Source organism: Peromyscus californicus, unplaced genomic scaffold (assembly GCF_007827085.1).
Source record: "Peromyscus californicus insignis strain IS unplaced genomic scaffold, ASM782708v3 Scaffold_23__1_contigs__length_62951481, whole genome shotgun sequence".
In the NCBI taxonomy this organism is placed as follows: Eukaryota; Metazoa; Chordata; class Mammalia; order Rodentia; family Cricetidae; genus Peromyscus; species Peromyscus californicus.
The window spans coordinates 32584146-32606831 of record NW_026294534.1 but is presented as its reverse complement, the minus strand read 5'-3'; the positions used below and the strand labels follow the sequence as shown (position 1 = coordinate 32606831).

The window sequence follows — 22686 nt, the reverse complement described above, 5'->3', positions numbered from 1 at the left end:
ATACACATAGTGAGACCCTGTCTCAAAACAAATGAAAGAAAGAAAGAAAGGAAGGAAGGAGGGAAAGAAGGAAGAGAGAGAGAGGAAGAAAGGAAGGAAGGAGGAGGAGGATGGAAGGAAGGAAGGAAGGAAGGAAGGAAGGAAGGAAGGAAGGAAGGAAGAAAGAAAACAGTGCACAGCAACCCCCTATTATAACTTTCTTCTTCTAAAAATAAAAATAGTCCTCCCCTTAGAAATTCCACATCATTATCTGGTATTTATTTAGCACATGCATGCCCAGATACCTAAAAGAATTATCTCAGAATTTCTGCAGTATGTAAGATGGTTAGGAACCTCCACTTTACAGAACAGGAACACTTTAGTAAGTTGCCTGGAGTCATACAGCTAGGACCTGGCTGAGCCAAAAGGTGGTCCCAGGTCTTTCTTCCTTTTCCTGTCCTTTTCCACACTCTCACAAAGCAACACATTCGAGCCCTCGATGAAACTGGAAACCCTGTGTCTGTGTTACCAAGCAGGTTCAATGATTTCTAAGCTTTGATGTGGTTGGCTCCCATCGTTTTGTGTGACAGAAGGCTGAATGGTAAGTAGGGGATACATTTCTGGGTAACCCCCAGGAGCTCTGGGGTTTTATCTGAACCAGTTGAGTCTGGTCTCATGAGGAATTCTTTCCCTTGTAGTTCTTTCAAGTGGGAAGAATGGGGGAGATTCACAGCTTCGTCCTGGTCACCATTGCTCTGATAATGGGCAGGGAAACCTGGGTAAGCCTTTTGTGCAGACTATTATATCTATAAGGCCCACTTAGAGATGGAATTTCTGTTTAATTTTTAAAAAAAAAACCTATATTAACTTGCTGCTGAGGAATGAAAAAGTTCTGTGGAAACATGTGGCACATAGTAACACTTAAACATTTTAAAAATAAAAATTAGGAATTATAACAAATAAGTGAAATATTTTTAAGCTGTTATTTTTTTTTTGCATGATTTCAGGCATTCAAAACTGGCCTTGGTAGTTCATATTGGCCTTGGGCCAATATTGGACATAATTATCATATACTACCACGATTATCTGAAGGTGGTGTCAATGAACTTGTGTCCTCATTTACCTGTACCAAAAGGACAAAAGATTAACTTACTCAAAGTTCTGGGGAAAATGAAATGACTTTCTGGTGGAAATAGTGTTCTGGTATGGGAGTAGGAGACAAAATCGGATCAAGGGTTTATCGAGATTATTAGCAACATCTCTTTTCCATGAACATGAGATGCACATTGCCTTGCAGGCCCTCGAGAATGCCAACTGTTTGCAGGAGCAGGAAAGGCTCAGAGCTCAGGTATACCAACTTGAGACTCGGGTCAAACAACTACAGACCGTGATCACACAGCTCGTGCATGAGAAGGAAGTCCAGTTTCTGGATGAAGAACAGGAGGACAATTTCATTGACCTTGGAGGCAAGAGGCAATATGCAGGTCAGAATCGGTTTACCTTATCTTAATCAGCTGTGGCACACATCCACATGGAATGATGGCATTAGGTATTCAGTGACCTTGGGCTTTTTCTTTGTTCCATTTTGGTTTTTTAGTTTTTATTTTCAACTCAGGATCTCACTATAGCTTAGGTTGCTCTGGTACTTAACTGTCTTCCTGCCTCAGCCTCCATAAGGGTGTATCCCCGCCCCACCTATCACCACCACCCTCAGCTTACTTCACATCTTACTAAAAAGCTATGCCTACTCCAATTATAAGCAGCATAATTCACTCCATCAATTTAAACTGTCTTCTTCCATATTTTACTCTTTTCTCTCTAGTATGTGCCCAGAGGGTGTTTGATAAGAATACTAAGTATCTGAGGATTTCTGTATCTTAATAAGAAATCAGGATGACAGATTGTTAAATATTCACCTAACAATGGCAGATTATAATTGAGAATATTTGTTTAAACTTTGTTTTTATTTATGTCTTTCCTCCTTATGTGTATGCAGTTTTCCCTTCTGTTTATTTTGAGCTGTTGTCTAGTCTTGAAATTCAGAGTGCGAGCAATCCTTCTACCTCAACTTCCTGAGTAGCTCGGACCACGGGTGTGTGCTCCCATGCCTGGTTCTCCCTTCTGAAACCCACAGTGAAAAACAAATGAATAGAATAAAAGGATAGGGCTGGGCGGTGGTGGCACACGCCTTTAATCCCAGCACTCAGGAGGCAGAGCCAGGCGGATCTCTGTGAGTTCGAGGCCAGCCTGGTCTACAGAGCAAGATCCAGGAAAGGCACCAAAACAACACAGAGAAACCCTGTCTTGAAAAAAAAAAAGAATAAAAGGATAGGAAAAGAAAAATCTCATTTTTAAGGAAAATAAAAAGAGTAGTTTTCAAATATGTATATTTAATGGTTTGGCATTTTTTCTTTTGAATAGGCCAACATTTATATCCTAGAAATGAAATGATGTTGAACTGTGAGCACAGTATAAATACCACTGCACACATCACCATTCCCCACAGAAAAGTGTCCTTTGGTTTTCTGTACATATGAATGGCTTCTGTAAGAGTGAACAGTGATGGTTAGAAACAAAGAGAATGCTGTCTAGAACTCTTTGTTCACAGCTGTCTCTATGCTGCACATATATGATGAATTCTAATTCCTCTGTTGAATATGTCTCTGGATTGATTAACTGGTCACTGTAAGGTCTGCAAGGATATCCAATGCATTTGAAAATATTTCTTACTATCTGATATGATGGATGTTTTGCCTGTGTGCTGTATACATGGTTGGTGTCCATGGAAGCCCGAAGGGAGTCAGTCCCTGGGAACTGGAGTTACAGACAATTGTGAGCTGCCATGTGGATGCTGGGAATTGAAACTGAGTCCTCTTGAAGAGCAGCCAGTGCTCTTAACTGTTGAGCCATTTCTCCAGGCCCAGCCAATGCATGTTATCTTCCCATTGACTATCAGAGCTTTGAAACATAGTTGATCCTCATGTTTGAAGATGAAAAAAAAAATAGGGAACAGATGAACAAGTATAAATTGAGAAATTTATATGACTGTAACCAAAAGCAAATGTCAAAGACATGCCAATCCTAGGGGAATAAAAACGCCCCATTTTGAGCCTGTGAATGCCTTACTAGGGCGGTGTACTACTTTCCCGTCACTGAGAAAGCACCTGACTAGAACCAATTTAAGGAAGAAGAGATTTATTTTGGTTTAAGGTTTGAGGGGATCCGTTCCATCAAGGCAGGGAAAGCATGGCTGCAAGAGCAGGGGACGCCTGGTCACACTACAGCTGTAGTCAGAAAGCAGGAAGTGAAGAGAAACGAGGTGGGGCTGTAGACATCAAGCCCATGCCTAGCGACCCATTTTCTCCAGCATGGCTCTACCTCCTAAAAGTTCCTCCGTCTCCTCAAACAGCGCCACCATCTGGGGACCAAGTGCAAAAGGAGGCCTATGGAGACATTTCACATTTGAACCCCTTGTGGGATTTAGAGTTGTGCGAACTATAGAATTTACGCTTTGGTAAAATGCCCACGTTCGTCGTGAAATCTTCACCCGGATTCTAATCTCTATGCTTGCCCTGAATGCCTCACCTTCTGCTGCTCAGCCGACTTAGCTGAGGTTTCTGTTGCTGTGGAAAAAGCAATTTGGGAAGGACAGAGTTATTTCAATCTACAGTTCCTCATCACAGTTCATCACTGGAAGAAGTCAGGGCAGGAACGCAAGCAGGGCAGGAACCGGGAGTCAGGAGCTGAGGCAGAAGCTATGGAGTAGTGCTGTTTACTAGATCACTCCCCAGGGCCTAACCTACCTAGAGGTAGCACTGTCCACAATAGACTGAGCCCTCCCACATCAATCACCAATCAGGAAAGTGCACCACAGGCTTGCCCATTGGCGAGGCTGGTGGTTACATTTTTCTCAATTGAGGTTTCTTCTTCCCAAATGACCCTTGCTCGTGTCAGTGTCAAGTTGACATAAAAATAGCCATTGCAAAAGCATCTTGATATTTAGAAACTCCCTTCTCCCCCCCACAATGTTTCCTATGCTCCCCTTTAGAGGTCAGAGAAGGTCAGAGCCATTGGCTTACAGTAGTAAGGATAGATATAACATAAGGATAGCTGGGGCTCCAGAACATGAAGCAGAACTGAGGCTATCTCAGGTTAAAGGGGGCCTGGGAAACACAAAGGGATGGATAGTTTGAAGAAGTTCCAAGGGCAAAGGCACAGAAATTGCATTCTAAGAAGAAAACTACAGAGAATATTGGTTAAGACAGTAAATGAAAGCAACATCTACAAGGAATCAGACTCTGTGTATGTCCTTGGAAGACAGTGATTCCCTGCCATAGTCACTCATTCGAAGTAGCTGGCGCCCTTCTACAGTGCTAATACTTACCCCCAAATTGAAGGGGCTTGAGATTTTACTCAATTTGCAGGCTAATCAGCTTGCCTGCATGGATCTAGCAGAGGGCTACAGCTCAAGGGTCAGAAGTGTACGTTTCATATTCACATTAATGTCTCTTGTTCTCAAATACCAAGAGCCCGTGTGAGCAGTTAATGGGGCTGCATCACAGCTGGACACCCTGAGATTAAGAAACTCCAGTAATTTATAGTGGGTTAAAGGGTGTTTAATCTTCAAAGTAGATGTTATCTTTATTTTAGTGTACAGCAAACAGAGCAACTGTCTGTCCAGAAGGAGATATTATCTCAATATCTTTCAAGACTGTCCAAATGTGCTTTAAAACATAATCTAGAATATAAACTCTGTTGGAAAAAATGTGTAGAAATGCTAGTGCCCTCTGGGGAATTGTCTACAAACATTGCCTACATTCTACCCCAGCCTAATGAATGAAGCATCACTGCAGGCCAGTTGATAATTTATGAATTTTCTGATGGATGTGTGTAGCTAGAATTTTTCTGCCTGGCCCACAGTCAGGACAAATCTCTCTCACCCGCTAGTCCTGCAGCTGCTCAGACCCAACCAAGTAAACACACAGAGACTTATATTGCTTATAAACTGTATGGCCGTAGCAGGCTTCTTGCTATCTAGTTCTTCTATCTTAAATTAACCTATTTCTATTAGTCTATAAGTTGTCACAGGGCCCGTGGCTTACTGGTACCTTACATTTCACTTTTCATGGCGGCAGCTGGCAGTGTCTCTCTGACTCAGCCTTCCACTTCCCAGAATTCTCCTCTCTGCTTGTCCCGCCTATACTTCCTGCCTGGCTACTGGCCAATAAGCATTTTATTTATACAGAGTGATATCCACAGCAGATGTGGATGATATTGTTTAAAGGACAGAACCAGGTCAGACTTCTTACCATATTTCCTTCCATAGACTGAGATGGGACAAGATGATTTGGAGTCACCAAGTAAATGTTCTGTCTTTTGGGTGAATGGTGTATTCTTTATGGTACCCTTTTCATTGGTTGAAGTTTTTGGGCTTGACTGTAATGTGGTCAGGTATCTATCCTGAAACTTTTGCTACCTATCCTATGGCTAGTAGGTCCAAGAGCTGTAGTTTTTGTTTTTTTGTTTTTTACTCTTTGGGGGCTTGCCACCCAGCTCCCAAATAAACACACAGAGACTTATTCTTACTTATGAATTCCCAGCCTTAGCTTGGCTTGTTTCTAGCCAGCTTTTCTAACTTAAATTATTCTGTTTCTCTTTAACTGCATTTTGCCTCTGGGCTTTTTACCTTTCTTTATTCTATATGTCTTTCTATCCTTCTTACTCTGGCTGGCTGGCTGGGTGGCTGGGTGGCTGGGTGCCTGGGTGCCTGGGTGGCTGGCCCCTGGCGTCCTCCTCTCCTTCTCCTTTTCTCGCTCCTCCTCTTCTTCCCAAGATTTCTCCTCCTATTTATTCTCTCTGCCTCGTAGTCCCACCTGTTTCTGTCTCCTGCCAAGCTAATGTTGTCTAAAGAATGAATAGTAGCAGTCAGTTCAGGGGGAAGAGTAGAACCAAGGAGTTCAGAGCAGAGGACAGGGGCTCATGAAAACCTCAGAGGTTCAGGAGGGATGGATACTATTGACAAATCGACATAAACTTAGTGTGCTCGCTTGAACATGCAAAACAGAAGCGTTTAGTGTCAGATAATGGACAAAGTCTGCTTCTGACAGGAGTTTTTTTGTTTGTTTGTTTAATTTTTGCATGTTTTCCACTTATTCTTCCTGTCAGTCTCAGGAAGAGACTGACAAAGTTTGTGTTCTTTAACCAGTATCTCCACAGCCCCTCACCTCCCAGCTTCTGGTAATCACTGTTTTCTTTACTTCTATGTACTCAACTTTTAGAAGTCCTGTCTTAGAGTTTCTGTTGCTGTGAAAAGACACCATGACCACAGCAACTCTTATAAAGGAAGGCATTTAATTGGGGCTGGCTTACAGTTTCAGAGGTTTAGTCCATTGTCATCATGGCAGGAAGCATGGCAGCATGCAGGCAGACATCGTGCTGGAGAGGCAACTGAGAGTTCTACATCTGGATAGACAGGCAGCAGGAAGAGAGTGAGACACTGAGCCTGGCTTGAGCACCTAAGACCTCAAAGCCCACTCCCCATGACACACTTCCTCCAAAAACGCCACACTTACTCCAACAAGGCCATACTTCCTAATAGTGCCACTTCCTATGGACCTATGGAGGCCATTTTCAAACCATGACAGGTCCTTGTACACCCTACCCCACCAAAAACAAAACAAAACAAAACACCCAGTGAGATCATTCAGAATTTGTCTTTCTGTGCTTGATTTATTTCACTTGATGTAATGTCCTCCAGAATAATTTACCTTGGTGAAATAGCAGGATTTCTTTCTCTATTTTCAAAGCTAGATATTATTCAGTTTCTACCTATACTAAGTTCTCTTCATCTACTCATGCATTGGTAGACTCAGGTTGATTCTATTTCTTGGCTTTTGTGAATAATAACACAACGAACATGGGAGTGCATATACCTTTTCCACATAGTTATTTCATTTCCTTTATGTGTTCCCATGAACAAGATGGTAGTTCTGCTAAATCTTTCTGATCCCTTATGTACCACATCCACAAAGCCACTGAACAACAGGAGTCAGCTCAGGGAGCGAAGGTAGGATAGAGATGACATTGAGGATGGGTGGAGGAAAACGCTATTGGACAGCCCCAAAGGCTCAGGGATGGATGCTATAAAAAAAAAAGTGAGATGCTATGTGGGTTGCTTTACCACACTTCTCATTGTCACTATCACAGCCTCTGCTGTCCCACTACAAAGTTTTATTGACATCAGAGATCCCTGTAGACACTGCTTTGGAGTCAGTTATATCAGAATGTTCTGCTGTCTTGGGATGATTTTCAGATTTTTAAAATTTAGAAGAGAAAATGGAAACATCATCGTTACTTCCTCTCTGGCTTGAAAGTCTATGGATCCAAATTTAGCTTCCCCTTCTAGAATTAGGCTAATGTCTAATGACTGTCTGTCATGGACTGGCCACCAGTTGACCACAGATTTAGGCAATATGTAACTGGAGGTGGTTATCATTCCTGGTCGATTTGGCTTTTTTTTTTTTTTTAAGATTTATTTACCATGTATACAGTGTTCTGCCTGCATGTTTGCCTGCAGGCCAGAAGAGGGCATCAGATCTCATTATAGATGGTTGTGAGCCACCATGCGGTTGCTAGGAATTGAATTCAGGACCTTTGGAAGAGCAGCCAGTGCTCTTAACCACTGAGCCATCTCTCCAGCCCCAATTTGGCTTTTGACTAGGTGCTACAGTGGAAGAATTTTAGCTCCCTGATCTCAAGGGCAAGCAGTTGATTGATGTAAATGAAGAACTGTTATCCTGAGTTCTAAACTCAGCTCAAGATTTTGGTCGGGATCTAGCTCTACTGCTTCTATGTATATAGCAGAAGGAATCAACACAGATATACAGTAGGGATACCTGCATCTGTGTGTATCATAACCCTAACCATAACAGCCAAGTTATGGAATTAGTCTAGGTTTCCATCAACAGATTAATAGAATGTGTGTGTGTGTGTGTGTGTGTGTGTGTGTGTGTGTGTGTGTGTACATATACACACAGAGAATGGATTTTTTCATCCATAAATAAGAACAAAGTCATTTCAGTCAGAGAAGAATTGATAGACCTGAAGATCATCCAGTTCAGGAAAATAAGTCAGATTCAGAAAGACAAACTGTGTATCTTCTCTCAGATGCATAATCTAGAAGTAAAAAGATAGGCATATAGAAGGGGGGGTTGTTATCTAATAGAAGACAGGTGGAGGGGAGAAGAAATTGAGGTGCATCTGATCAAAATTTACCACATGGGTGTATGGTGTGAAATATAATGAGAGATTCGAATGTCCATGTGAATACTATGCAAGCAGCTTGTCAACCCACATACAAGGGTCAGATAACAGCAGCAGGCAGGCAATCAGAGACTTGGCACAGGTTTTGTGTAGCCAGTCAAGAGACGACTGGGGCTTAGGTGCTAAAAATGGGTGTGCTGGGGAGCAGATCCTGAGAAACAACAGGTACTAAGGAATAAAGCAAGAAACCAGTTACTAGAAAGTGAAAATGGAAATGCCAAGGTCAGAGCAGGACTGACTGGGCAAATAGGAGTAAGATAGATAAGTTATGTATGCTAGGTTGTATGTGTGTGTGTGTTATGATGATAAGATGAATAGTGGATGTTCAAATTGACTGTTTCTGGATATAACAACTAAAACAAATCTAGCAGCCAGTATATCTGCATTTAATATTCTTCATATATGGTCCAGACATGAAGTAAAAGAATAAAATCTGAAATAAAGATACGGTTTGATTATACTTTGGTTTTTAACATAGTTGCAAGGACTGACTCACAATAAATATACAATACAAATTCTAATAAAAATGTAATATAGGGGCTGGAGAGATGGCTTAGTAGTTATGAGTACTCTTTTCAACAGAGAATTTGGGTTCAATTCTCAGCACCCACATGGTGGCTCATGTCTGTCTGTTCATAGTTCCAATTCTAGGGAATGGGATGCCCTCCATAGGCACCAGGCACACACATCGTACACATGCATACCCATACACACATTAAATAAATCTTTAAAATTAATTTTAAAATGTAAGTATAACAAACATGTTCAATGTAATACCATATAAAACAATTGATATTGTGCTCTCATCAAAGTTTATATTTTTGGTGTTCTTAAATTTAAAAAAGTTGGGGTTGAGGATTTAGCTCAGTGGTAGAGCGCTTGCCTAGCAAGCACAAGGCCCTGGGTTCGGTCCTCAGTCCAAAAAAAAAAAAAAAAAAAATTAAAAAAGTCTTTTCATGCATACGATTTGCATAAATTAGATGTCTTTGTTCTTATTTATAAGTCACTATACTGTTACTAAATCAGTAATTTCCCTGAATTATAATTCATCACATGCTAGCAAACACATAATTACATACAACCTAGTAATTTTTGCAAATAATGAATAAATCACATATGGGTATAGCATATAATTAAACTATCTTTTTTAAGCACATGGGAGATAATGACCTGTGAATTAAAAGTTATTGTATCAAATTCACATTCATTGGTAACAATTGCAACACATTTGTTTGGCTGATGACACCTGCTGCTCTACAATGACTTCTATAGACGCTTCTGGTTTTCAGGGCAGTTTCTCGAGGAAGTATGGGTAGTGAGTAGTTAAAGTGTATTCTTCGACACCTGGTACAAAGTCTAACAGTCCTTTTGCTGTCCTTGGACCCTGGACAAATTACTTAACCACTCTGTGTCTCATGTTCCTCCGCATAAAATGGGAATGGCAAACCTTTTTATTTCTTGTAAGGATTGAATGAGTTAAGATTTTAAATATAACATTTGGTCTAAAGAAATAATGTTGGGGTTGGGGATTTAGTTCAGTGGTAGAGCGCTTGCCTAGCAAGCACAAGGTCCTGAGTTCGGTCCTCAGCTCCAAAAAAAAAAAAAAAAAAAAAAAAGAGAAATTATGTTATGTCGGGCGGTGGTGGTGCACACCTTTAGTCCCCACACTAGGGAGGCAGAGGCAAGTAGTTCTCTGTGAGTTCAAGGTCAGCCTGGTCTACAAATCAAGTTCCAGGACAGCCAGGACTGTTACACAGAGAAACCCTGTCTTGAAAACAAACAAACAAACAAACAAAAAACCAGAAAGAAAGAAAAAAGGAAAGAATGTCATATACGCATGGACACTACTCTGCCCTTTGCTTTAGAGGAAAGAGCCCACTCAGTCTATGTTACAAGAATGTTGCAATCTCCAATGAGCCAGTATCTTTTCTCCTTCTTCCTTTTCTTCTTCTGTCACCTTGCAATGAGGATAACCGTGGTGAGGCTAGTTCTGGCATGTCCCAGAGTGCTCTGTGGACTGGTAGGTGACCTCTGTTGCTAGCCGTTAAAAACAACTAAGACTGTGAGATACTCCAGGAGTGATGGTGCATGTCTGTAAACCCAGCGCTAAGGAAACAAAGGCAGGTGAGGAGGTTAAGGATAAATAAACTAGTGAAAAATAGGACCGCCTGCAATAGATAGTCATACTCTCTCAAAAGCCAAACCAAAACAGCAACATGATTTCTGGGCAAGAGGGAGTCCTTTTCAGTCCTTAATTCTCAGTCTTGAGCTTCAGCCACTATTCTGAGGCAATAAGAAAAAAAAAAAACGCTCTAGCTGGGATGTTACTTTATGAAGCTTAAACACATAGTCTTCCTTAAGTGGCTTGCCTTCTGTACAAACTATTCGTATCACTGAATGTAATGCAGTGTTTGACAGAGTGAAACTCACATGCGCTTTCTTCTAGTAGCATGTGAGCCTTCAAAAATCTTTTCTTTAAAAAGTCCTATAAAGGGCTGGAATATGGCTCAGTGCTTAAGAGAACGTACTGTTCTTGAAAAGGACCCAAGTTTGGTTCCCAGCACTCAAAACTGCCTGTAACTCCAGCTACAGGGAATCCAATACCCTCTTCTGGCCTATACTCACTCACTCATGCATATACCCCCGCCACAGATGTACATATGATTTTAAAAACTAGGTAAAATATTTTTAAAGTCCTATTGGTTCACATCTTGTCCAACCTGTCCTCTTCTATGTGTGGGCCAGTGGATTGAGTGGGTTGACATGCTTCAAACAAAATATTTAGTTGATATTTTAAAAATTATTTCTTTTCTTTTTTTTTGTTTTTTGTTTTTTCTTTTCTTTTCTTTTTTTTTTTTTTTGGTTTTTTGAGACAGGGTTTCTCTGTGTAGCTTTGGAGCCTGTCCTGGATCTCCTTCTGTAGACCAAGCTGACCTCAAATGGCCTCAAACTCACAGAGATCCACCTGGCTCTGCTTCCTAAGTGCTGGGATTAAAGGCGTGCACCACCACTGCCCAAGCTCTTATTTTTAACTTATATGTATGCATGTGTATCTGCCATGTGCATGGCTACCCCAAGAGGACAGAGGAGGGTATCTGATCTCCTGGGGCTGAAGTTACAGATGTTTGTGAGTCACCATATGGGTGCTGGGAATGGACTGGGATCCTCTGCAAGAGCACTAAATGCTCTTAACTGCTGAGCCATCTCTCTAGCCCCACTACTTGATATTTTAATCTCTACTTTGATCAAACTTTCTGCTATTTCTGCTATCACAGTTTAAGCCATGACTCTCCCATGACAAGCTCCTAAATTGTTCTTTATAAGCTGTTTGCTTTTTAAATGTGTATTTATTGACTTTTTATCTGCTTGGTTTTTTTTTTCTTTTTTGGGGGTGGGTTGTTTGTTTGGTTGGTTTTCTTCCATTAAAAGCTCTCCTGGGGATGCTTAGTTGTGTTTGGCACTTTCTTCTGGAGAGAAAGAAATTTATAAAACAAAAACTGAAAGATGGCATGAAATAAAAACAAACAGAAAGTGTTGGCAGAAATCCCCGTATTCATGAAGTTTTTCTAAAGCAAGTTAGAGTTAATCATTTCCATACTTTCCTGGAAAAGAGTTTGAACCTTGTGCATCTTTGCTGTTCAGCTCTTTGATAGGAGAGCAACTATAAACAAGAAGTTCTTTCCTAATGGAGGGGAAATGTGCTGACTTTAATGAAAGTCTCCTACAATATTCTTGACCACAAGACATAAGCTTTTAAATAGCACTGAGTTACTGTACATGGACATTTTCTTCTTCTTTAGTCACCTAACAGGATCGTTTTATAACCCAGCATGCATAAAGAACACTTGTGTTTTTGAATCTTGAAAATAAATGCATGAACAAAGCCCAAGTCACTAAAAAGACCAACAGTAGTGCACAATGGAAGTCAGCCTTGTAAAGTCTATTTATTTTCTCTTCAGATTCCCACTGCCCACTCAACTTAATTAATATGGTATGTGTTTCATTTGTTGACAGTTTGGCATCAAAACAATGAACTGAAGAACTTAAAAAAACCTTGTAAAATTTACATGATTCAATCATAAGACAATTTTTAAAGAGGAAATTAATGAAATGATAAAAGTCAAATGTAAAAGAGATTTTTACATATTATTTTCAGAAGTTCTGTACCTGGCAATCTTTTCTGTAGTGTGGCCCCTGCTCCAATCATCTGCAAGCTGCCTGGGTATCTACATAATACTTGGCCATACTCTCCAAGTCTGTTCAAATCAGCCTAGAATGAGACTCAATGGGTATTAGCTTGTCCTACCTCAAGTGGCTTAAGAAACAATATTTCAGCTGGGCGGTAGTGGCGCATGCCTTTAATCTCACAACTCAGAGGCAGGCAGAGCCAGGTGGATCTCTGTGAGTTCAAGGCCAGCCTAGTCTACAGCGTGAGATCCAGGACACGCTCCAAAGCTATACAGAGAAATCCTGTATCGAAAAATTTTTTTAAATTTTTAAAAAAAAAATTTATTTTATTTTATTTTACAATATAATTTAATTCTGCATATTAGCCACGGATTCCTTTGATCTCCCCCCTCCCACCCCCCTCCCGTTCCCTCAAGCCCATCCCCCATTCCCCTCTCCTCCAGGGCAAAGACTCCCCCGAGGACTGAGATCAACCTGGTAGACTCAGTCCAGGCAGGTCCAGTCCTCTCCTCCCAGGCTGAGCCAAGTGTCCCTGTATAAGCCCCAGGTTTCAAACAGCCAACTCATGCACTGAGTACAGGACCCGGTCCCACTGCCTGGATGCCTCCCAAACAGATCAAGCTAATCAACTGTCTCACTTATCCAGAGGGCCTGATCCACTTGGGGGCTCCTCAGCTATTGGTTCATAGTTCATGTGCTTCCATTCATTTGGCTATTTGTCCCTGTGCTTTATCCAACCTTGGTCTCAGCAGTTCTCACTCATACAAACCCTCCTCTTTCTCGCCAATTGGACTCCTGGAGCTCCACCAGGGACCTGGCCGTGGATCTCTGCATCCAGTTCCCTCAGTCATTGGATGGGTTTTCTAGCTCGACAATTAGGGTGTTTGGCCATCCCATCACCAGAGTAGGTCAGTTCGGGCTGTTTCTCGACCATTGCCAGCAGTCTATTGTGGGGGTATCTTTGTGGATTTCTGTGGGCCTCTCTAGCACTTTGCTTCTTCCTATTCTCATGTGGTCTTCATTTACCATGGTCTCCTATTCCTTGTTCTCCCTCTCTGTTCTTGATCCAGCTAGGATCTCCCACTCCCCCAAGCTCTCTTTCCCTCGACCCTCGCCCTTCATTACCCCCACTCACGTCCAGGCTGTTCATGTAGATCTCATCCATTTCTCTGTAATTGGGCAATCCCTGTGTCTTTCTTGGGGTCCTGTTTTCCAGGTAGCCTCCCTGGTGTTGTGAGTAGCAGTCCAGTCATCCTTGTTCCACATCTAGTATCCTCCTATGAGTGAGTACATACCATGTTTGTCTTTCTGAGTCTGGGTTACTTCACTCAGGATGATTTTTCTAGATCCATCCATTTGCCTGCAAACCTCATGATGTCATTGTTTTTCTCTGCTGAGTAGTATTCCATTGTGTATATGTACCACATTTTATTTATCCACTCTTCAGTTGAAGGGCATCTAGGTTGTTTCCAGGTTCTGGCTATTACAAACAATGCTGATATGAACATAGCTGAGCATGTGCCCTTGTGGTATGATTGAGCATTCCTTGGGTATATGCCCAAGAGTGGTATAGTTGGATCTTGGGGGAGGTTGATTCCCAATTTTCTAAGAAAGCGCCATATTGATTTCCAAAGTGGTTGTACAAGCTTGCATTCCCACCAGCAGTGGAGAAGAGTTCCCCTAGCTCCACATCCTCTCCAGCATAAAGTGTCTTCAGTGTTTTTGATCTTAGCCATTCTGACAGGCGTAAGGTGGTATCTCAGAGTTGTTTTGATTTGCATTTCCCTGATGATTAGGGATGTTGAGCAATTCCTTAAATGTCTTTCAGCCATTTGAGTTTCCTCTGTTGAGAATTCTCTGTTTAGTTCTATAGCCCATTTCTTAATTGGACTGTTGGGCATTTTGATGTCTAATTTCTTGAGTTCCTTATATATTCTGGATATCAGTCCTCTGTCAGATGTGGGGTTGGTGAAGACCTTTTCCCAATCTGTAGGCTGTCGCTTTGCCTTGTTGACAGTATCCTTTGCTCTACAAAAGATTCTCAGTTTCAAGAGGTCCCTTTGATTGATTGTTTCTCTCAGTGTCTGAGCTACTGGTGTTATATTTAGGAAGTGATCTCCTATGCCAATGCATTCAAGACTACTTCCTACTTTCTCTTCTAGCAGGTTCAGAGTAGCTGGATTTATGTTGAGGTCTTTGATCCACTTGGACTTAAGTTTTGTGCACGGTGACAGATATGGATCTATTTGCAGCCTTCTACATGTTGATATCCAGTTATGCCAGCACCATTTGTTGAAGATGCTTTCTTTTTTCCATTGTGCATTTTTGGCTTCTTTGTCAAAAAATATATGTTCATAGGTGTGCGGATTAATGTCAGGGTCTTCAATTCGATTCCATTGGTCCGCATGTCAGTTTTTATGCCAGTACCAAGCTGTTTTTATTACTGCTGCTCTATAGTAGAGCTTGAAGTCAGGGATCGTGATGCCTCCAGAGGTTGTTTTATTGTATAGGATTCTTTGGCTATCCTGGGTTTTTGGTTTTTCCATATGAAGTTGAGTATTATTCTTTCCAGGTCTGTGAAGAATTGCGTTGGTATTTTGATGGGGATTGCATTGAATCTGTAGATTGCTTTTGGTAAGATTGCCATTTTTACTATGTTAATCCTGCATATCCATGAGCATGGGAGATCTTTCCATTTTCTGACATCTTCTTCAATTTCTGTTTTCAGGGTCTTAAAGTTCTTGTCATATAGGTCCTTCACTTGCTTGGTTAGTGTTACCCCAAGGTATTTTATATCATTCGTGGCTATTGTAAAGGGTGATGTATCTCTGATTTCCTTCTCAGCCTGTTTGTCAATTGTATATAGGAGGGCTACTGATTTTTTTTTTTTTGAGTTGATCATGTATCCTGCTATGTTGCTGAAGGTGTTTATAAGCTGTATCAGTTCCTTGGTTGAATCTTTGGGGTCACTCAAGTATACTATCATATCATCTGCAAATAGGGAAAGCTTGACTTCTTCCTTTCCAATTTGTATCCCCTTAATCTCCTTATGTTGTCTTATTGCTCTGGCTAGAACTTCAAGTACTATATTGAATAAGTATGGGGAGAGTGGACAGCCTTGCCTCGTTCCTGATTTTAGTGGAATCTCTTTGAGTTTCTCTCCATTTAATTTGATGTTGGCTGTTGGTTTGCTGTAAATTGCCTTTATTATGTTTAGGTATGTTCCCTGTATTCCTGATTGCTCCAAGACCTTTATCATGAAGGGGTGTTGGATTTTGTTAAATGCCTTTTCTGCATCTAGTGAGATGATCATGTGTTTTTTTTCTTTGAGTTTGTTTATATGGTGTATTACATTGACGGACTTTCGTATGTTGAACCACCCTTGCATCCCTGGGATGAAGCCTACTTGATCATGGTGGATAATTGTTTTGATATGTTCTTGGAGTCTGTTTGCCAGTATTTTATTGAGTATTTTTGCATCAATGTTCATGAGGGAGATCGGTCTGTAGTTCTCTTTCTTTGTTGTATCCTTGTTTGGTTTAGGAATCAGGGTAATTGTAGCCTCATAGAAGGAGTTTGGTAATGTTCCTTCTGTTTCTATTGTGTGGAATAATTTAAAGAGTATTGGTATTAACTCTTCTTTGAAGATCTGGTAGAATTCTGCGTTGAAACTATCTGGTCCTGGGCTTTTTTTGGTTGGGAGACTTTTAATGACTGTTTCTATTTCCTTAGGGATTATTGGACTATTTAAATAGTTTATCTGGTCTTGATTTAACTTAGGTATGTGGTTCCTATCCAGAAAATTATCCATTTCTTTTAGGTTTTCCAGTTTTGTGGAGTAGAGGTTTTTGAGTATGACCTGATGATTCTCTGGATTTCCTCAATGTCTGTTGTTATGTCCCCCTTTTCATTTCTGATTTTGTTAATTTGTATGCTCTCTCTCTGTCTTTTGGTTAGTTTGGATAAGGGCTTGTGTATCTTGTTGATTTTCTCAAAGAACCAACTCTTTGTTTCATTAATTTTTGTATTGTTCTCTTTGTTTCTATTTTATTGATTTCAGCTCTCACTTTGATAATTTCCTGGCATCTATTTTTCCTGAGAGACTTTGCTTCTTCTTGTTCTAGAGCTTTCAGGTGTGCTGTTAAGTCACTAGTGTGAGATTTCTCCAACTTATTTATGTGGGCATTTAGTGCTATGAATTTCCCTCTTAGTACTGCTTTCATAGTGTCCCATAGGTTTGGATATGTGGTGTCTTCATTTTCATTGATCTCTAGGAAGTCTTTAATTTCTTTCTTTATTTCTTCCTTAACCCATTGGTGATTCAGTTGGGTATTATTCAGTTTCCATGAGATTGTAGGTTTTCTGTAGTTTTTGTTGTTGTTGAAATCCAACTTTAGACCATGGTGGTCTGATAGAACACAGGAGGTTATTCCAATTGTTTTGTGTCTGTTTAGATTTGTTTTGTGGCCAAGTATGTGGTCAATTTTAGAGAAGGTTCCATGGGGCGCTGAGAAGAAGGTATATTCTTTTTTGTTAGGATGGAATGTTCTGTAGATATCGATTAAGTCCATTTGTGTCATAACATCAGTTAAGTCCTTTATTTCTCTGTTAAGTTTCAATTTGGGAGATCTGGCCAGTGGTGAAAGTGGGGTGTTGACGTCTCCCACTATTAATGTGTGGGGTTTTATGTGTGGTTTAAGCTTTGGTAATGTTTCTTTTATATACGTGGGTGCCCTTGTGTTTGGGGCATAAATGTTCAGAATTGAAACTTCATCTTGGTGGATCTTTCCTGTGATGAGGATGTAATGCCCTTCTTGATCTCTTTTGATTGATTTTAGTTTAAAGTCTATTTTGCTGGATATCAGGATGGCTACACCCACTTGTTTCTTAAGACCGTTTGATTGGAAAGTCTTTTCCCAGCCTTTTTTTCTTACGTAGTGTCTACCTTTGAATTTGAGGTGTGTTTCTCGTATACAGCAGAAAGATGGGGTCCTGCTTTCGTATCCATTCTGTAAGCCTGTGTCTTTTTATAGGTAAATTAAGTCCATTGATATTAAGGAATATTAATGACCAGTGATTGTTCATTCCTGTTATTTTTTGGTGGTAGTGTGTGTGTACTTCTCTTCTTTGGGGTTTACTGCTGTGGCTTTATCTATTGCCTGTGTTTTCGAGGGTGTATCTGACTTCCTTGGGTTGGAATTTTCCTTCTAGTGCTTTCTGTAGGGCTGGGTTTGTGGATAAGTATTGTTTCAATCTGGCTTTGTCTTGGAATGTCTTGTTCACTCCGTCTATGATGATTGAAAGTTTTGCTGGGTATATTAGTCTAGGCCGGCATCCATGGTCTCTTAGTGTCTGCATTACATCTGTCCAGGTCCTTCTGGCTTTCAAAGTCTCCATTGAGAAATTAGGTGTTATTCTGATGGGTTTTCCTTTATAAGTCACTTGGCCTTTTTCCTTTGCTGCTCTTAATATTCTTTCTTTATTCTGTATGTTTAGTTGTTTAATTATTATGTGGCGAGGGGATTTTTTGGGGGGTCTAGTCTGTTTGGTGTTCTATAGGCTTCTTGTATCTTTATAGGCATTTCCTTCTTTAAGTTGGGAAAGTTTTCTTCTATGATCTTGTTGAATATATTTTCTGTGCCTTTGAGTTGGTATTCTTCTCCTTCTTCTATCCCTATTATTCATAGGTTTGGTCTTTTCATGGTGTCCCAAATTTCTTGGACATTTTGGGTCATGACTTTGTTGGCTTTAGTGTTTTCTTTGACTGATGAATCTATTTCTTCTACCGTATTTTCAATGCCAGAGATCCTTTCTTCCATCTCTTGCATTCTGTTGGTTATACTTGCATCTGAAGTTCCCATTTGTTTACTCAGATTTTCTATTTCCAGCATTCCCTCTGTTTTTGTCTTCTTCATTTTTTTTCTATTTCCCTTTTCAGGTCTTGGACTGTTTCCTTCATCTGTTTCATTGCTTTTTCATGATTTTCTTTCAGGGCTTTATTGTTTTCTTCCAGGGCTTTATTGTTTTCTTCTGCTTTATTTGTCCTTTCCTCTAGTTTTTTGTAGTGTTCTTCCCATTTTTTGTTTGTCTTTTCCTCTATATAAGCCTCTACCTTCTTCATGATGTTATTCATAAGGCTATTTTCTTCTGCTTCTTCCAATTTTTGATGTTCAGGTCTAGATGTTGGAGGAGGGCTAGGTTCTGGTGATGCTGTATTGCTCTTCATTTTGTTGTATGTACTTCTGTCTTGACGTCTGCCCATCTCCTTGTGGTTCGTTCTTGGTCTTATCAGCGCATTTGGTCCAGACAGAGCTGACAGATTCAGGAAGTCTCTTTCTCTTGTCCAGATGGGAGCTCTCTTGTCCAGATGGGAAGTCCAGGACAGGATGGGAGCTCTTGTCCAGATGGGAAGTCCGGGGCAGCATGGGAGCTCTTGTCCAGAAAGGAAGTCGGGGGCAGGATGGGAGCTCTCATCCAGAAGGGAAGTCCGGGGCAGGATGGGAGCTGGGCGCCAGACTCTAAGTCTCAGGAAGTGGCTGGGGTCTTGGGTGATGATGGGCGTGGGGGCAGGGCGTGGAGATTGCAGGGTCTGCTGGGGATCTTGGAGAAGGGGAGCCTTCCCGGTAGGGGTGGGGGTAGAAGGGATCCTGCCTGGTGGCCAGAACCTGGGGCCAAGTTGGGCAGGTCTTCCCTGGAGTGGCTGGTGCCCAGGGATGGGATCTAGGCTGAGCCCTGACACTCACCTCTTGTCTAGAAGGGAAGTCCGGGCAGGATGGGAGCTGGGGGCCAGTCTCTAAGTCTCAGGAAGTGGCTGGGGTCCCAATATTACTTTTTGTAACAAACTGGTAGCTATTTAACTTCAAAAGCCAAAGAAATACCATGGCAGAGAAAAATACAAGGATGAAAGAAAGCATACAAGCTTGCAATTTTTAACAAAAACATCCAAGGATATGTGGATTGTTAGGAATTTCAGGGGAATGTTTAAAAAATGTAGTGAAACTTGTTGGACCCCAAAGGTTTAGGGTCTTGAGTGGGTGCCCCAAGAACCCAGACTCCAGTCCAGTTGATGCAATAGCAAGAGGTTTATTAGCAACTGTACAGATGGGCAAACTCTGCTCCTAAGAGCAAGAGTCGCATCTTACTGCAGCCAGTAAGGATGGGGGCTTTTAAAGGAAAAACCCACAAAAGCCATAAGATTACAATTCCCATTCAATTTCGTTTCACAAGATCATGGTCTGATCACAGAGTGGGTACAATCACATCCACATGTACATTCTTCCTGAAACCTCAAGGGGGGTATCAGGGCAGGAGTGGAGTTTACACAAAGGTCACAGTGGTCCTTCCTGGAACACCTGCAACTATCCCAGTCACAGTTGAGCACATCTCTTAACAGAAATCTTTTTACATTGTTACATTGTGGCAGGGGTGATTGAGTAGTGGCTGAGTCAGGTTGCCCTTGGAACTAGATTTTTAGTTTCTCATTTCCTGGGGCTTGGGGGATGTAAGACTGAAGGGTTAGGATCTTTCAAAACTGAGAGATTATAAAAACCGAACAAGATTACTGTTTGGAGTTCAGCCCCAAATGTTCAGTAAGAATTTAGGTCAATATAATTTATATTGTAATATTTATATACTGTTGCATTTATACTTTCATTGTTCAATTCATTGTGCAGCTGAGTTCCACTATGCTGCCCAATAAGCGACAAGTCTCACCTGAGTACAAAGCAATAAACCAAACACTAATGATTTGTTTTTAACCTACTTTCTACAAATATTTCAAGCATCCCCGCCCCCGATCTTAACAAGAGGTCAATGATAACTAAATTGCAGAAAAGAAAAGATTTTCTGAATATCCACTAGAAGATACACAAGGTGGCATTTTATGAACTAATCATGTATTCCATTTGTTTTATCTCCACTGATACTGAATTTTAGGAACAAAGACATATAACTATGCTTTATTACCCTGTTTTGTAAACAGATTGTTCAGAGATTTACAATGATGGATTTAAGCAGAGTGGATTTTACAAGATCAAACCGCTCCAGAGCCAGGCAAAATTCTCTGTTTATTGTGATATGTCCGATGGAGGAGGGTGGACTGTAATTCAGAGACGATCTGACGGCAGCGAGAACTTCAGCAGGTAACTGCTTTTAACAAGTAATTATTTAGAACAGTAGGTATGAGATTTGTGAGTCAGGGCTTCTTATGCCTCCAGTTTAATAATGTGGCGATTTTCCTTTCTCATTTTTAAGTAAGAATACGAGAGTGAGTAAGCTAATCAAGAGAACATTGGAGATGAGAGAATGGGATGAGTGTCATAGGTGCTGCAGGTATCTATTCACATTTTGCTAAAACTAACTTTCAGTTTCAACTTTTTAGGGGTTGGAATGACTATGAAAATGGCTTTGGAAACTTTGTCCAAAACAATGGTGAATATTGGCTGGGTAACAAAAACCTTAACCTACTGACTATGCAAGGTAAGTTTTGCGCTTGCAGATAGGAGGCAGGAGGTCTTAGGCTCCATCCCCAGTACTACAAAACCAACAAAGCCCATGTAGCATTTTCCACTAAATCACAGGCTTATAGAACAAATTCAGTATATATCATGATTTATCAGATGTAATGGTACTTGCTGACCTATAATCTCATTTGTAAAATGCTACTTAAAACAGGCTGAATTGTATTGCAAAATAAATTAAAATAAATTAAAAAAAAAAAAGAAAGATTAAAAAAAAACTAAAAAAAAAAAACAAAAAAAAACAAACAAACAAAAAAAAAAAACAGGCATGAGAGGAAAAGACAGTAGGTTGGTAGGGAATATATATTTTCTCATATATGTTTCCTATTTCTTGAAATGAAATGTGTTGTCAAAATAATTGTTCAAGACTTGAGTGACAATTATATATACATATAATTATATATATCTATAATTTATTACCATAATAATACCAGGTGATAAGCCACTTCAAAACAGTAGTAGTTTGGGGCTAGAGAAATGACTCAGAGTTCAAGAGTTCATATTGCTCCTTCCAGCACCCACATCAGGTAGCTCACAGCTGCCTGTAACCCCAACTCCAGGGAATCCAGCACTCTCTTCTGGCTTCTGAAGGCACCCACACATGTGGTATGACTCACACAGACACACACATATACGCATAAAAATAAACCGTGAAAACACAAAATAGATAACTTAAAGTAAATTATGACCCTCTATACAATTCTCCCCATACATGTTCACTTGTCTATCACCCTCCTTAGCTTACATACAGCTTGAGACTGTAGGCAGTCCCCTTTGGGTCTGATCCTCAATATCTCATACATCCCAGTTGCACTGCATAAGAAAACATGTTAAATCACACTAGCAATGCCAAGGATTATTTATTCCATCCAATCTCAGGTACCTACTGGTCAGTCTGTATTCAAAATAGTCAGTAGAGGACTAATTACAAGGGTCTTTGAGACATAACCCTGGGATGTCAGAACCCCCTCTCCCCCACCGTGATCAGTATTCTCTAAATCTACATAAGGTTTCCTTGCCCTCAACATATAAATTATCCTGGTTTTAAAAGTATTTTTGCCAGGTATGTAAGGTTTATCATGCCTCATTCTGTTTAAGCTATGAAAATCCCATTATGTCAATCTAAGCACAGAGAATTCAAACTTATTTCTCAAGTTATTTTTATGTGTATATTCATGCTTGGGTGGACGTTTTCAACAACAAATTAATTGCCCTTCATCTTTTCTGGCTTGGTGCTGGGTGTTGAAATCAGGCCTTTGCACGTGGTAAGCATGTGTTCTACCATGGATCGACATACCCATCCCTTTCATTTTCTTATTTGGTGTTCAAGCTGGTTACTCTTGGGTAGTACAGAGAAATGTATCTATCAATTTTATTACTTGCAACATATCATAGCTCAAACAAAAGGAATTGCCTCTGTCCTTATATTCTTTAATTATGACAGCAGTTAAGGCTACTCAAATTGCCTCTGAAAATAGCTTTATTACTATTAAATTTTTTTTTGGTGAGAGGAACTGTCTGCGATAAAATTAATCTAGAAATGATCTCTAATTCCAAGTTTATTCACTTATTGACCAAAAAAATTGAGACAGTTATCTTTTTAAAACTGTGTAATATTAGCCGGACAGTGGTGGTGGCGGCGGCGGCGGCGGCGGCGGCGGCGGCGGCGGCGGCGCAC

The 22686-nt window shown here is 40.6% G+C and overlaps 1 protein-coding gene across 1 annotated transcript in view; it reads left to right on the top strand.

Annotated features, from left to right (window-relative positions):
• The first annotated feature begins 695 nt into the window (after positions 1-695).
• Fgl1 (fibrinogen like 1) overlaps positions 696-22686 on the top strand; it is a 30545-nt gene continuing 8554 nt past the window's right edge. The window contains exons 1-4 of the mRNA XM_052752787.1: positions 696-758; positions 1277-1463; positions 20471-20630; positions 20870-20967. Coding sequence (XP_052608747.1) covers positions 696-758; positions 1277-1463; positions 20471-20630; positions 20870-20967 — 508 coding nt within the window. The remainder of the gene's footprint in view (positions 759-1276; positions 1464-20470; positions 20631-20869; positions 20968-22686) is intronic.